At 44.8% G+C, this 16939-nt stretch overlaps 1 protein-coding gene across 20 annotated transcripts in view; it reads right to left on the reverse strand.

Moving 5' to 3' along the window:
* The window catches only part of LOC127482610 (centromere protein U), a 49653-nt gene extending 33426 nt beyond the window's left edge, over nt 1-16227 (reverse strand). For 8 of the 20 annotated variants that reach the window (XM_089325639.1, XM_089325640.1, XM_089325638.1 and 5 more), the window contains exons 1-4: nt 15789-16227; nt 12895-12943; nt 11633-11744; nt 1251-1356 (exon numbers count right to left, since the gene is read on the reverse strand). In XM_089325639.1, the coding sequence (XP_089181765.1) occupies nt 1251-1356; nt 11633-11744; nt 12895-12943; nt 15789-16045 (524 nt within the window). In that variant the 5' untranslated portion in view covers nt 16046-16227. Of the gene's footprint in view, nt 1-1250; nt 1357-11632; nt 11745-12894; nt 12944-14809; nt 15763-15788 lie in introns of those variants that run through there. The other 12 variants (XM_070067775.2, XM_070067783.2, XM_070067782.2 and 9 more) reach the window with 8 other exon arrangements.
* Nucleotides 16228-16939: the final 712 nt, after the last annotated feature.

A 16939-nucleotide genomic window follows, 5' to 3' on the forward strand; every position in this document is an offset into this window, starting at 1 on the left:
CCACTTTCTCCCTCTCTCCTCTACAACTTCCTTCTCTACTCAGGCAGTAGATGCCATGGCCTCTTATGGGTTAGTCCCAGGCCCTTGCCTCCTCTCAGGTTAGCTTCATACCATCCGCGTGCAAAGAACGTCTAACTTAAGCTCAGCCCTGTGCTCTGAGTTCCAGACTCAAATACACAGGGTCTCTGACATCTCCATGTCAAACTGATGATCTGCCCACACAACTCCATGTCCCAGCAGCCCGTATCTTAGTCAATGGCACCATCATCAATCCATTCAAGCAGGCAAGGAATTCAGGAGTTACCACCGGTAGCAACTCGTCCCGTGCTGCGAAGTCAGCACATCACTAAGTCTTGCTCATTTGCCTCCTGCTTCTCAAGTCCATCCACTTCTCTCCACCTCTGCCGTGATGACCTGAGTCTACAGCATCCAAACTGGGCTCCCTATGCCATTCTTGTCTCTCTCAAATCCACTTGCCAGACAGCAGCGAGGCTGGTAATTTTTAAATGTAGATCCTACCATGTCATCCCCTACTTAAAACCCTCCAACTGCTCTTAGGATAAGGATAAAACTCTCTTTACCAAGTTTACGAGAGAGAATTAGGATGGCTGCACATTGTAAAAAATATATTCCCAAAATGGCTCGGATAAGACACTTGTCTTTCCTTCTTGGCCAAACTCCAGAATAATTTAGGGCTGGTGTAGTAGTCCCGTTATCAGGAGACCCAGGTGCCTTCTATCCATTGCTCTCTCAGTACACCGCCTCACGGCCCAACATGGTTGCTCGGTCTTCACCACCACATCCCATTCTAACTAGGAGGAAGAAGGATGGAAAACAGAAGAGCACAATCCTCCCCACAAAGATACTTTCAGAAGTGAGACTCCATTTTAGCTAGAATCTAATCACACACACACATCTCAGCTGCAACAGCACGGAGACAGTATGTTTAGAATTCTGACAGCCATGTGTCCAGCTAAAACCATTCTATTACTAGAAGGGGGAAAAATATTCCTATTACTACAGCAGAAGGAAACAAACGAGACCACTACAGGCAGGTATTCTGGGTCATTCAGGTGTCAATTATGTTAATTACAAAAATTATTATAGGTAATGCCAATTATAGAGAAATTAGTTTTTAATGTTCACATTCTCAAAATAAATGTCAAAACTTGGGTTTTATTAGCTTCTAACTTGAAGAACTTCCCAGAAATCTCAGAGCGTGAACCAACAATAGCTTGACGTAACCCTACCTTTCTTTCGTTGCTTTTCCTGGAGGAGTTGAAGGGACAGATGACCCACAGTGTTGGGAGAGTTCTTCTTCATCAGCATATATAGCAGTGCTGTGTAGGGGAGGATCTGTATAAGACCAAAAATGTACAACTTCAGTGGTCTATGTGGGCAGTGTCAATTCCCTGATACTGGAGTACTTCAGTGGTCTATGTGGGCAGTGTCCATTCCCTGATACTGGAGTACTACACCATCTTTGTTTAAATGGTTAACAAAACCAAAATCAGTCCTACAGGCCACTCCCAAATGCTTTTCCATATCACTCCCCTTCCTCTCTTTCACTCTGGGTTGCTAGAGCCTTTGAATGGCATAGAAAGTCATCTTGAATGAAGAAGATGACCAAAGAACTGATCCTGGTAGAAAGGCATAGAAAGGAGATGCTTGGAGGAGGGAGGATGCTCTGGCTACCCAGGAAAGGGGAGTACAGGAGATCTCGGTGCACTAGGCTGGGCTTATGGTGGTAATGAACTTGGCGGGGCAGTGAGGTGGCCAGAAGTGCTGCAGGGGGAGGGGGTCCTGGTAAGACTCAAACTACTATTTCTTCAGGCTCAAATTTTAGCACACCAGGTGCAAATGCAAGCAAAATTTTCCAGATATACAGGTGCTTAAATAATGAACTGTCAATTGCACAAGTTATTTTTTTGCGGGGAGGATTAAAATGTTTATTTTGGAGCAAAAAAAATATCTATGCATAAGCAGAATATTCAGAAAGCTCACAGAAAAAATTATATAAAATATGTACATGGGCCAGCACTGTTGCGCAGTGGGTTAATGTCCTGGCCTGACACGCAGGCATCCCTTATGGGCACCAGTTCAAGACCCGGCTGCTCCACTTTTGATCCAGCTCTCTGCTATGGCCTGGGAAAGCACTGGAAGATGGCCCAAGTCCTTGGGCACCTGCACCTGTGTGAGAGACCCAGAAGAAGCTCCTGGCTCCTGGCTTCGTATTAGTGCAGCTCTGTCCGTCACAGCCATCTGAGGAGTGAACCACCACATGGAAGACCTCTCTCTGTGCCTCTCCTCTGTGTAACCCTGACTTTCAAATAAATAAAATCTTTAAAAAACTTATGTACATATTTCAATTTTTTGTACCAAGTTAATCTTTTGTTTCCCACTACCTTCTGAAGATATGTATGTATGTGTGCATATATGTAGACAGACAGACATAGCATGGGGCAAGACAAACTGACCATCTTCCCCACCCCTCCCCCAATCCCTTGAGATAGTCTCCATTCTTCAATATGTGTTTATTCTGGTCTGTGCTGGGCCACACACGGAAAGGGAACCTTGTCCGACTTGCATCCTCACTGAGGAGGGCAACATTCCTCCACGCCCCCACCTCACGCCCACTCCAGGGTCTGCTCAGGAAGTGCTGCAAGGCTGGGGTGCAGTCAGGCACCAAGGCCCTGCCTGTGGTCCTCAAACACGGGGTGTGACTAAGAGGGAGCTGGAAGCCCAGGTAGCAAGGCTCTGCCGGCCAGAGGAGAGTGGTAGGTGAGGGGAGGGACGAGCCCAATACAACACGTGCCTTTCCCCGCCCCCTCCAGTTTTGCTGCTTCCAGCAGGCATGCAAAGCCCAGGCGGAAAACCAGGAACCCGAGGAGGGGAAAGAGGAGAGATGGAGGCAGAAGAGAACGAGGCTGGGGGCTCAGGTCAGGCAGGTCAGGCCAGCGCTGGGGCCCCAGGAGCGGGACGGGAATCGTGACTGGCACCTCTCTGCTACCTGACAGATGAGGGTGAGAAGGGCAGCGGCAGTGAAGACGCATGCTCGGGCAGCGAGAGTGAACAGGAGAGGGGTGACAGGGACGAGGCGAGTGACAAGAGTGGCAGTGGCGAGCAGGAGAGCCCAGGCCTCCTGGGACAAGCAGATGATCTGGCTGCGATGCCGATCTAGAGGACGATGCCAACTCTGACGAGCACGATGAGCCTGTGGTGCAGTGACAGTGACTCGGACAGCAGCAGAGACGCAGGTGCTTAGCGGAGTCACAGGCAGAGCGCCAGTCCCCGCCCCCGTGGCAGGGAGTACTTGGCCCAGGGGGACAGCAGTGAGCCTGCAGCCTCTGACTCCAAGGAAGCTGACAGTGCCTGAGCCCCAGGGCTGGCACAGGCACCGTTACTGATCAGCTGCACAAGAGTGAAACTAGCAATGGACTCTCTACTCTCTTCACCAGGAAAGGAGTTATTTACCCTGCTGCTGTGAATAACAACAAAACAACAGACAGATCCCAAATCTCCAAGTGGAACCATTCCAACTGAATGTTTACAACGTAATAAAACCCAATTGAAAAACAGGCAGAGTTTGAATAGACAGTTCTTCAAAAAGGATGTTCAACTGACCAATAGGAACATTAAGAAGATGCCTAATAACTACTAGTCATTTAGGAAATGCAAATGAAAACCACATTAAGCTATTATGTTGTATCTCTTAGTATAAAAAACAAAGTAAGTGTAGGTGAGGATGAGCAGCAGTTGGGACCCTGTGCACTGCTGGTGGGAATTTGAAATGCTGCAGTCACTGCACAAGACAGCACAGCATGTTCTGAATACAAACACAGCACTCCTGTATGAACCAGCCACTCCACTTCTGGCTATGTTCCTAAAGAAGTGAAAGCAGGTTCCAGAAGAGAGAAATTGCGCAACCTTGTAAATTACAGCATTATTCACAACAGTCAACAGGTGGAAGCAAACCAACATCCATCAACAGACGAATGGATAAATGTGGTACATACATAGGATGGAATATTATTCAGCTATAAAAAGGAAATGCTGACATATGTTACAGGAGGGATGAACCGTAAAGACATTACATTAAATAAACTGGCTACAAAAGGGCAAATATTCTATGATACCTCTTATAACAGGTGTTAAAGCAGTCCAATTCATAGAGAAAGAAAGTAGAATGGGAGTTAAAAAGGCCTGGACAAAGGGAAAATGGGGAATTGTTCAATTGGTACAGGGTTTCAGTTAGGATAGATGAGAAAATTCTGGAGATGGATTGTCATACAGTTATACAACATAAATGCTGATAGTGTTTTCAAGAGGGCAGAATAGGAAGGCAGCTTACTGCTCTAGTCTAGATGAAGATGGTTAAGAAAAATAAAGGTGAGAGGCTGCAACCTCAGGGCACAGTTAGGGAGAAAAAGGCAGAAGAAACCATTAGAGGGACACTGTGCATCTACGTGGAGGGTGTGGATGCACACAACTCAGGACCCCAGCGACCAAGAGCCTCAGCACCAGCTTTGGAGTGAGGAGACACTGGCAAGAAGGCTGTGGGAAGAGTCTGGTATGAGTCTGGCTTGGAGCCTGGAGGGGGGACAGTGAACCTGCCAACCTAGAGGGGAAAAAAAAGAGGGTTTCTGTTTCTCCCTGACCAGTCGGCACCAGTGTCCTGTCCTGCAACGAGCTGAGAGGGCAGGCAGCATTTTGGACACACATAACAGCTGCGCCCGCTGGTGTCCATGTGCCCAGCAACCAGCCAAGAGGAAACGCCCGAGTCTGGGTGGGATAACTGACAGGGGGCTGGGTGCCCGTGACTTGGGAGCCTCGTGTGCTATGACTGTGAAAACACTGGCTGCATCGGAGGGCGCAGGGTGTGGCTGGGTCTCTGGGCAGTCACTGTGGCGGCTCCACATGCTGGAGGTCCCTGATTCCCTGGTGAGGGTCACTGCTACAGGATCCATGTCCACCCCGAGGACTGCAGGGATACTTTGAGTTGTTCTCGTGGCAGCATGGATGAGAACTGTACCCACTGGGGCTATTGCCCAGGCGCTGGTCTCCTTTGAGAGGAAGGGAGCATGAGAATATACCAACATAGCTGAACAAACTTCCCCTCTGATAAAAAAAAAAAAAAATTTACCACACCTAACTTGGGTGTCACCTTGGACACATCCCTCACCCCAGAGCACTGAACAGACTTCCCTGACCACACCAAGCACACGCTCGGGTTATTACTGAAACAGCAGAGGCAAAGTTCAAAGATAAAAGCCATCACAGGGCCAAAAGAAACAAACAAACAAAAAAACCCAACAACTATCACCACAAATACCTAATAATAAATGCAGAAATTCAAGAAACAAGGATAAGGACAACATGACAGCCCCAAAAGAACACAACACTTCAATACCAGAATGTGAAGATGAAGAGACTGACAAAACACCAGAAATGGAATTAAACTAATCACAGGATTACCTAGAAGTAATCAGAAGCAAATTCATTAACTAAAGAAACCTGTACATGGCATGAATGAAACTTTTTCCCATGAAACTGAGATTTTACAGAGAAGTGAAAAGGAATTATTGGTAATGAAGGATTCAGTAGAACCAATAAAAGTACTGTGGATAGCCATAAGAACAGACTTGGTAAGGCAGAAGAGAGAATATCCAAGTTAGAAAACAAATCTTTGGAAATTTTACAGACAAAAAAAAAGGAGGGGGGAGAAATTGGAAAACTGAAAAACACCATTGGAATTTATGGGATACTAACAAATGACCCAACATACAGGTCTTAGGAGTTCCTGAAAGGGTGGAAAGACGGAATGGATTTGCAGGCCATTTTAGTGAAATAATTACATAAAGAAAGGGATGTCCAAAAAGGAAGCACTTAGAACTCCTAATAGACACGATCAGAAAAGATCTTCGCCACAAAACGTTGTAGTCAAACTCTCCACAGTAAAGCATAAAAGATTCTAAAATGTGCATGAGAGAAATGCCAGGTTATTTTCAGAGGATCTCCAATTAGACTCACAGCTGAATTCTCTTCAGAAATGAGATATATTCCAAGTCTTAAGAGAAAAAAACTGTCAACCTGGAATACTGGACTCTGCAAAGCTCTCATTTACAAATGAAGGTGAAATAAAGACCTTCCACAACAGAGATTGAGTTTGTCAGTACTCGTCCAGCCTTACAAAAGGTACTTAAGGATGCACTACACACAGAAACATGGTCATCACTATGAAAGAAGATGAGGGCGGACAATCTCCCAGTAAAAGTACAAAGGAAATCCAAAGTAAACAATAGGAATGTTTATGGGGAAATGGCAGGGCCAAGTCCTTACTTATCAATAGTCAACTTGAATGTAAATGGCCTCAACTCTCTAGTAAAAAGGCACAGACTGGCTGAATGGATTAAAAAACAAAACCCATCTATCTGCTGCCTACAAGAAACACATCTCACCAACAAAGACACATGCAGACTGAAAGTCAAAGGATGAAAAAAAGATATTCCATGATATCAGAAACCAAAGAAAGAGCTGGTGTAGCCCAATATCAGACAAAATAGATGTTCACACAAAAACTGTTAAAAGAGACAAAGAAGGCACTATGTAATGATTAAGGGTTCAACTCAACAGGAAGATGAGACTATTATAAATGTTTATGCACCTAATTGCAGGTCACCCATTATTTCAAAGAAATGTTAATGGATCTAGAGAGAGACATAGACTCAAATACTGTAGTAGCGGGGACTTGAATATCCCACTTTCAGGGCAGCCCTGTGGCGCAGTGGGTTAACACCTGGTCTGAAGCGCTGGCATCCCATATGGGCACTAGTTCAAGACCTGGCTGCACCATTTCCAATCCAGCTCTCTGTTATGGCCTGGGAAAGCAGGAGAAGATTGTCCAAGTCTTTGGGCCCCTACTCCCGCGTGGGAGACCTGGAGTTGGCTCCTGGCTCCAGATCAATGCAGCTCCGGCCATTGCGGCCAATTGGGGAGTGGACTATCAGATGGAAGACCCCCCTCTCTCTTTCTTTCTCTCTCTGCCTCTCCTGTCTCTGTGTAACTCTTTTGAATAAATAAATAAATAAATCTTTTTTAAAAAAATCCTACTTTCAGCAATGGACAGATCAAGCAAACAGAATATCTGCAAGCAAACAGTAGAGTTAACACTATAGACCAAATGGACCAAACAGATAACTACAGAACTTTTCAATGCAGAATGCACATTCTTCTCACCAGTGCATGGAACCTTCTCTAGGGTAGACCACATGCTAGGCCATAAAGCAAGTCAAAGCAAATAAAAAAATCAAAATCATATCATGCATCTTCTCTGACTACAATGGAATGAAGCTGGAAATCAGCAACTCAGGAATCTCTAGAACATATGCAACACATGGAGACTGAACAATATGCTCCTGAATGAACAGTGGGTCACTGAAGAAATCAGCAAAGAAATTTAAAAATTTCTTGAAACGAATAAAGATGAAAATACAACATAGCAAAACTTATGGGATATGGCAAAAGCAGTGTTAAGAGGAACGTATATAGCAACTGGTACCTATATCAAGAATTAGCTCTTTTATTTGGTATCTTTCTATCAATGCATCTCAATGATGTAGAAAAACAATAACAAACCAAACTCAAAAACAGTACAAGAAAAGAAATAATGAAAATTAGAGAACAAAAAAATTGAAACCCAAAAATTCAAAAGATCAGAGAAAAGAGGAAAAAAAAAAAAGAGGAGACCTAAATCAATGAAATTGATATGAAAAAGGATATGGAATAGATACCACAGAAATAAAAACAATCATCAGAAACTACTACAAATAGCTGTATGCCAACAAAATGGGAAACCTACAGGAATGGATAGATTCTTGGACACATACAACTTACCTATATTGAGCCATGAAGACACAGAAAACCTAAACAATAACCAAAACAGAAACTGAATTAATAATAACTCTCCCAGCAAAGAAAAGCCCAGAACCCAATGGCATCACTGCTGAATTCTACCAGGCATTTAAAGAAGTACTAACTCCAATTCTTCTGAAGCTATTCAAAAACAATTAAAAGGGACGGAATCCTCCTAAATTCTTTCTATGAAGCCAGCATCACCTTAAATCCTAAACCTGGAAAAGATACAATAGAGAAAGAGAACTACAGGCCCATTTCTCTGATGAATATAGATGCAAAAATCCTCAACAAAATATTATCCAATCAAATCCAACATCAGAAAGATCATTCACCTAGACCAAGTGGGATGGTTCAACATTCACAAATCAATGTGATACAGCACATTAACAAATTGAAGAACCAAAACCATATGATTATCTCAATAGATACAGAGAAAGCATTTGACAAAGTTTAACAACCTTTCATGATGAAAACTCTAAGCAAATTGTATATAGAAGAAATATTCCTCAAGGCAATGTATGAAAATCCCAAGACCAGCTTCATAGTGAATGGGGGAAAGTTGGAAGCATTCCCACAGAGATCCAGGACCAGACAAGGATACCCACCCTCATTATTGCTATTCAATATCGCCCTGGAAGTTTTAGCCACAGTCATTAGGGAAGAAAAAGAAATCAAAGGGATACAAATTGAAAAGGGGGAAGTCAAAGTATCCCTGTTTACAGATGACATGATTCTATATATAGGGGATCCAGAAGACTCCACTAAGAAACTACTGGAAATCATAGAAGAGTTTGGTAAAGATCTCTACAATGAAAATTATAAAACATTAAAGAAACAGAAGCCACAAAAAAGAAAAAAAAAAAAAAAAGGAAAAATCTTCCATGTTCATGGATTGGAAGAATCAGTGTCATCAAATTGTCCACACTAGCAAAAGCAGTTTACAGATTCAATGCAACCAACCAACATGCCAAGGACATTCTTCTCAGATACAAAAAAAAAAAAAAATGCTAAAATTCATATAGAAACACAGGAGACCTCGAATAGCTAACGGAATCCTATACAACTAAAACAAAGCTGGAGGCATCACAATACCAGATTTCAAGACATACTACAGGGCAGTTAGAATCAAAACAAAGTGGTACTGGCCAAAAACAGATGGATAGACTAATGGAACTGAATAGAAATGCCAGAAATCAACCCACACATCCATAACCAACTTATCTTTGACAAAGGAGCTAAAATCAATCCCTGGAGCAAGGACAGTCTCTTCAACAAGTGGTGCTGGGAAAACTGGATCTCCATACGCAGAAGTATGAAGAAGGACTCTTACCTTCACCTTATACAAAGATCTGCTCAAAATGGATTAAAGATCTAAATCTATGATGCAATACCATCAAATTATTAGAGAACATTGGGGAAACCCTGAAAGACACTGGCATAGGCAAAGAGTTCTTAGAAAAAAACCCCAGAGGCACAGGTAAGCAAAGTCAAAATTGACAGTGAGATCACATGAAATTAAGAAGCTTCTGTACTGCAAAAGAAATACTCAAAGTGAAGAGGAACCAACAGAATGGGAGAAATTACTTGCAAACTATGCAACTGATAAAGGATTAATAACAGAATATATAAAGAGATCAAGAAACTCAACAACAATACAAACAACCCAGTTAAGAAACAGGCAAAGGACTCAAACGGGAATTTTTCAAAAAGAGGAAATCCAAACGGCCCACAGACACATGAAAAAATGCTCAGGATCACTAGTCATCAGGGAAATGCAAATCTAAACCACCCCTGTTAGAAGAGCTTTCATACAGAAATCAATAAATGCTGGCAAGGATGTGGGGAAAAGGGTACACTATCCACTGTTGGTGGGAATGTAAACTTGTACAGCCACTGTGGAAGACAGTATGGAGATACCTCAGAAATCTGAATACAGACCTACCATATGACCCAGCCATCACACTCCTTAGAATTTACCCAAAACCAAATTAGCATATGAGAGAGTTATCTGTACCCTCATGTTTATTGCAGGTCCATTCACAATAGCTAAGATATGGAATCAACTGAAGACTAGATCAAGAAATTATGGGATATGTACACTATGGAATACTACTCAAAAGTAAAAAAAAAAAAATGAAATCCAGACATTTGCCACAAAATGCATGAAACTGGAAAACACCTCACTTAGTGAACTACACCGGTCCCAAATGCACATACCATGTTGTCTCTGATCTGTGATAATTAACAGAGCATCTAAAAGGTAATCTGCAATAGTGAAATTAATACTTTGAGATGAAATGACTTTGAACAGCCCATGTTGACTGTTGAGGAACATTTTTTTTCTTCATACAATTTGTTGAACTCTTTACGTAGTATAAAGTTAACCGTATGTGTTATAAAGTTAACTGCAAATAGATCTTAGTAAAAAATAAGAATGGGACTAGGAGAGGGAAGAGGAAAAGAGCTGGAAGTATGGGTGGGAGGGCAGGTACAATGGGAAGAATCACTACATTCCTAAAATTGTATTTATGAAATGTGTAAGTTTGTATTCCTTAAATCAAAGTTTTATGGGGAAAAAAACTCTAAATAAAAAACAGCAACTAAAAAAACACAACGTGAATGTTACAAAATTACACTTAAAACAGTTAAAATTATAAATTTTATGCTGCATTTTTCCATATATACACATAAAACCACCACATAATTACTAGAATAACTAGGAAAAAATTATATAACAACAACTTTGGAAGAAGATGTGAAGAAATTAGGACCCTCAGAGCTTGCTGTGGAAAAATAAAGTGGTACAGATGCTTTATAAAACAGTGCTTAAGGCCGGTGCCGAAGCTCACTAGGCTAATACTCTGCATGCGGTGCTGGCACCCCGGGTTCTAGTCCCGGTTGGGGTGCCGGATTCTGTCCCGGCTGCTCCTCTTCCAGTGCAGCTCTCTGCTGTGGCCCGGGAAGGCAGTGGAGGATGGCCCAAGTCCTTGGGCCCTGCACCCGCATGGGAGACCAGGAGGAAGACCTGGCTCCTTGCTTCAGATCGGCGTAGCGCACCAGCCATAGCGGCCATTTGAGGGGTAAACCAAAGGAAAGGAAGACCTTTCTCTCTGTCTCAAATACCAAAGTACTCAGCAATTCCACTCTGAGGTACATGCCCGAGAGAACTGAAAACAGATGTCAACACAAAAACTTGCTCATGAATGTTCATACAACAGTCATGCATTATGGTCCCTAAGTGAAGACCATGTAAATTTATGCCAACTTATGAATGGATTACAACATGTGGTACACCCACACAATGGAATACCGAGGAATAAAAATGTTTAGGAACAGCCAGATGCATGCTACCATACGGATGAACCTTGGAAACACCATGCTAAGTGAAAATCAATCACAGGGGGCAGGTGCTATGGTGTAGCACTGGCATCCATATGGGCGCCGGTTCTAGTCCTGGCTGCTCCACTTCTGATCCAGCTCTCTGCTGTGGCCTGGGAAAGCAGAAGACGGCCAAACTCCTCTGCTCCCTGCACCAGTGTGGGAGACCCAGAAGAAGTTCCTGGCTTCAGAATGGCACAGCTCTAACAGTTGCGGACAAATAGGGAGTGAACCAGCGGGCAGAAGACCTCCCTCTCTCTCTCTCTGCCTCTCCTCCTCTCTGTGTAACTCTTTCAAGTAAATAACTAAAAAAAAATAAAAGAAAGATTTAAATACTAACCAAAAGTCTCATAAGGCTCATCGTCTTTCTTACTTTCACTGCCATTGCTTGAGATTTCGGAATTATCAGGAAACTCAAACACATCAGCAGGCTTGTGCTTCTGACCAGCTTTCTGGAAGTGAAGAAAACCAAAGTCATTGAACTGGTGCTAACGCACACCAGCCGCAAGCTGCTGGACTTAGCAAGGACACTCCTGCTCCTGCTGCCGCCTAGAGAAGCTAGCCACTCTGCTGTTCTCCAGGAGACAGAGGCCTCTGGAATTCTAAGGCCGGCCTGGCAAACCTTTTCTACAAAGCACCAGAGAGCATTTCAGGCTTTGCAGGTCACAAGGTTTCCACGGCAGAGGGAAAGCCCGCAGGGACAGCGCAGCCAGGAATGCGCAGGGCCGGCTTCCCACACAATCTACTCACAGATGCAGACCTCTGCATTTCACACCATCTTCATGGCACACAACATATCCTTTTTAGTTTATTTTGGCTATTTAAAAATCATCCTTCGTTCCCAGGCTTGTGTACAAAGAGGTAGTAGGCTGGTTTGGGCCCCCAGGCCATAGCTTGCCTAGATCCCTAAAGAGAACGGTGGGCCGTCTCCCCAGAAACATGCCTGCCACCTGGATGTGCACAGCTCTGGGAGCACAGGGGCTGACAGTCCTGGCTGAAGGAGAGCCTGTGTACAGTTCAATATACGGGTAAGGCTCCGGAGGCTGGGGTTCCGGAGGATGCCAGAGGCAGAACAGAGAACAAACGCACTCGCAACTGCCCGACCACCTGGACTTCATGTGAAATCCCAATGCCACGCAACAGGCCATTGGAAAATAATTTGGAATTAGCTATCAAGAGCATTAAAGAAATGTACCTGCCATTACATACAGGTATTCTAAGACTCTCCTGAAGAAAAATAAAACTGTAACGTAGACAACATGGAACCTCATGAAATCACAAATCACAAGCCATTGTCAGTAACACGGAGAAATGGCTGGGAGGAGTGGCAAAATTCAGAAAGCTGTACAATTTTTACACAGTGCTAATTATCTAGATGAAACAAATCTAGGCTTGGAGAAAAAGAAATGTTTCTAAAATGTTAACAAAGGTTCTTTTCTAACAGTGGAAATAGTGAGAAGAAAAGGAATAAACTTTTTTTTTTTACTACCATAAAACAGAGCTTCTCACGAGAAATACAGAAAACTCTAAGGTCCTCACCAAAGGTTACTTTTATAGTCAACTGTGAGAACAATCACATTAAAAGCTAAAAAGAGAACTTACTTCTTTCATGGGATGTGTTCTTCTTAAAGTGTTCTTTGAATATACTGCACTGAAACAGGAAAAAATAAAAGTTAGGAAATATTTAAAGCAACCAGGGAAAATACCATAACCTGACTCTCTCCAAGTATTGTCTTCCCAAATTACACTGCTCAGTAGCTGTACTAATAGTGCGCATGCAATGGAACGGAAGTTATGATGAAGAAGCAGAACCCAGACCCTGCAAACATACAAGTCAAATTATATCACCAATACATATAAAGTGACCACCTCGGTCCCTCAAGATCATGGAAAACTTCTAATCCTGCTGTCACGCTGGCCCCTGCGCCCGGATCTGTCAGGAAAGACTGACTCTCCGCAGAGCTGAGCCAAGAGGACGGATACCAACATGGATGAGACTCCTCACACCCATTCCATCTGCGCCTGGCCCAGGATCACACAGCTTAACAATCCTATGAAGTAGAGGGGAGCCATGTGACAGCTCTGCACGGGCACAGAGCAACAGGCAGCCAGGCAGGAGAGGAGCCTGCAGGAAAACCCCATCGGTTCAAATCCACAGCCTACCTTCTTCCCACCCCATAACACTCTCCAGTGACCTTGGGCACACCGTAAAACAGATTAAGGTGCGGATCTTCTAGAAGTGAAAAGGAAGCAAATGCAACAACAGTGACTAGACTAACAACTGAAAACAACAGTGGCAAGAAAAATCTATATTAACATCAGCAGTCAGTGAACAAGCACTGAGCACCCTCCACAGCTGAGGCACTGCATGGGGTATTAGAGATACTTTAGTAGAATCCAGTACTAGTTCCTGACTTTAAAATACGCCTTGCAGTTTTCAAAGACTCCTTTGTGGAGGGCAGTATCAGATTAGTGTGTCTGAACCAATATTCTTCAGGTACTTTATTTGACATGATTTCAAACTGTCTCCCCTGTACCCAGGTTCATCAGTTGCCTTCACCGTCTCTTTTGCTTCCTCTGCCTGTGCAAGGTAAGCACTCCTAACTGAAGTACTTCACTGTGGCTTCCCTAAGAGGGCATGCACGTGCACAGTCATAGCGGATTTCCAAAATCTAGATATTTCACATTTGCAAAGTGATTATCCAACCTACAGTCCATGTCCAAATCTCATCGGCTCTCCAACACCCTTTAGGATTTTCACCCTAGCATTTTCTTAAAAGGGAAATTCAAGGGAACAGAAAATATAAGATTGCACTGGATAGGATATTTTCATAAACTTTCCGATTTGTTTCATGTGCACCTGCGTACTAACTGCGATGCAAAACATCATTGTGTGAATCACAGTTAAAAAAAAAAAAAAAAAAAAAGAAAGCTGGAACTCTGTTTAGAGCAGTGGTCTCACGCCTGGCGCCACCCCCAGTTTCTGGCTCAGTAAGTCAAGGGTTGGGTGGAGAGTTCACACTTCTCAAGTTCCCACGCTTTATCTGAGTCTCCAAACCTAAAATGGTACAAGTATTTGCTCAATGGCAATTTTATGATTCTGGTTATAATTCAGAGGTTCAGGAAAGCTAAATGACTTAGCAATGATGGTAACAGGGAAGTTTTAGTTCAATTAAATTTAGACGAGTTTATTTGGGCGAAGCAAAACCAGAAACAATTAGGGAATGGAGCAGCCCCAGAAATATAAGCAAGTTCTGAGAACCACCAGCAACCTGAGCGATCACACATCATTAACTTAATTGGCTGCAGCCTACCCAACCAATTGGTAACACCTTATCCAGTTCATTGCGTACAGCCCAGTTAGTTAACTGCTACAGAGCTTTCCCCCAGCCACCTAAGCCCAGTGACCGGCTTGACGTTCAGTTCAAATCCATGGCCTCCCACAAAAACCCAGCAATGGCCACACAGTCAAGTAACGTCAGCAGGAAGCAGAAACCACATCAGTACGCGTCTTAACCTAAATTATTTCCAGCTGTCTCTTGCGTGTGCTCAAATCAAACAATACGCCTTCAGCTGGAGTCCAGGTGAGGCTTCATTCAAGATGGACGCTTGAGACAACCGTGTTTTCCTGTGCATTTCTGAGGGAAGGGCTCAACAGATGCCCTAAGTCTCCATCTCCAACAGGTTTTTAAAAACCTTTCGGCGCCTGGATGCCCTGTAGACAACGCTAGAGAGCCCGGGCGTCCACTCACGAATCTGTGAACGACGAATACGACGTACTTTCCAATGCATGCCCCTTTTGAGAAAAGTTGCTCCCCGCCCTGGAACACTCCCGAAGCGGCAGCTCGGTCCCCGGGCAGGGGTGAGGGCCAGCGTTACAGTCTGCGCTTTGGGGTACGAAGGCAGACACGACCCGCAGGGGTGCAGCGCGTCACGTCTGGGGAACAGCAGGCACCAAGCGCCCGCGACCCTCAGCTCCACGAACCCCAAAGTCTCTCCCACCCGCCAGGCAAGGCGTCACGCCCTGACTCCTCCTAGGAAATCCGCACTGAGAGATGCAAACCGAGGCCCTGGGCGATCTGTCACTTCCACAAGGAAGCTCCACTAGCGCAGCCCCAAAGGCTCAAACCGCGTCAGTCCGAGCGGGACCCGCAGCTCTTACCCCGCCCGCCTCCGGGACCGCACCCGGCCCGCCAGAGCCATCGGGCTGCTCCCGGCTCCCGCGGCGCCCACGAAACTCCCGCCAAGCCCCGCGCCATTTAGAAAGGCCAATCCGGGCCGAGCACGCGCCCCGCCTCCCCTCGGCCTGGGTCCCCAGGAGGTCTCCGGCTCGCATCCGGCCTTGGGCGTAAGTGAAAACGTGGTCCGGATCAACAACTGCAACGGAGCTGGAGGCCAGGCCTTCAACCTGCTGCTGAAGGGCCACCAGAACGAATCCCACTTTTCCGGGTTTTCCCTCCCACCCTAGCCCGGGGCCTGTTTCTCAACGCTCAGACCTCGACCCGCTGGGCCCGCCCTCGGGGGCGGGGCTAGTGCTGAGACATGGGCGGGCGCGCAGCAGGAAGGGGCGGATCCCAACCCGAGGCCCCAACTGTAGCTGCAGGGGCCTTGCGCAGTGCGCAGGTGCGTTGAGCTGGGAAAGTGGATTGAGCCAAGAGGTCCCGGGGGCATTAGAAGCAGCTGCATGAGCCCTGTGTGCTCCTGCTTCCCTCCCCAGATCTCTGAAATGGGGTGGGTTCCTATGGGAGCCCATAGTCTGCGATTCTTTTCTTTCTGTTTAAAAAGGCGTTATAATACAAAAAGATGAATTTGCATATAAATAAGATGAATGTAAAAATATAAATCTATGAGAATGTAAATATAAAATGAACTCAAAATGGATCAAAGATCTAAGTGGAAGAGCTCAAACCACAAAACTCTCAGAAAGGAGGCCCGTGCTGTGGCGTAGCAGGTAAGGTCATCCTCTGCAGTGCCGGCATCCCATATGGACGCTGGTTCCTGTCCCGGCTGCTCCACCTCCGAACCAGCCCTCTGCTCTGGCCTGGGAAAGCAGTAGGAGATGGTCTAAGTCCTTGTCTCGGTGCACCCGTGTGGGAGACCCGGAAGAAGTGCCTGACTTGAGATCAGCGCAGCTCAGCCCCTTGCAGCCAATTGGGGAGTAAACCAGCAGATGGAGGATCTCTCTCTCTCTCTCTCTCTCTGCCTCTCCTCTCTGTAACTCTTTCAAATAAATAAATAAATCTTAAAAAAAAAAAAAACTCCTTAGAAGGAAAATAGCGCAAAAGCTTTACAAAATTGGATGTAGCAATGATTTTTTTTGACCATGATACCAAAAGCAGTTTGGGATAATGAAAAGATTCTGGAGATGAAAACTGGATGGCTGAGCAGCCACATGACTCTGCTTAGTTGGATAGAACTGTTCAGTTAAAAAACATTTAGCCATGAGCTTTTGGCAAAGGGGTTTAAGATGCCCGCTTAGGAGGCCTGGATCTCATTTTGGTGTGTTTGGGTTCTGTTCCCACCTGGCTGATTCCAGCTTCCTGGTAATGCAGCTCCTAACACTAGCTTCCTTGTTCAAAGAAAACTCATTTATTTGAGAGAGTGAGAGGGACACACACACACACACACACACACACACACAGGTCTT

Source organism: Oryctolagus cuniculus, chromosome 2 (genome assembly GCF_051225735.1).
Source record: "Oryctolagus cuniculus isolate XC-2025 breed Fujian yellow rabbit chromosome 2, ASM5122573v1, whole genome shotgun sequence".
In the NCBI taxonomy this organism is placed as follows: Eukaryota; Metazoa; Chordata; class Mammalia; order Lagomorpha; family Leporidae; genus Oryctolagus; species Oryctolagus cuniculus.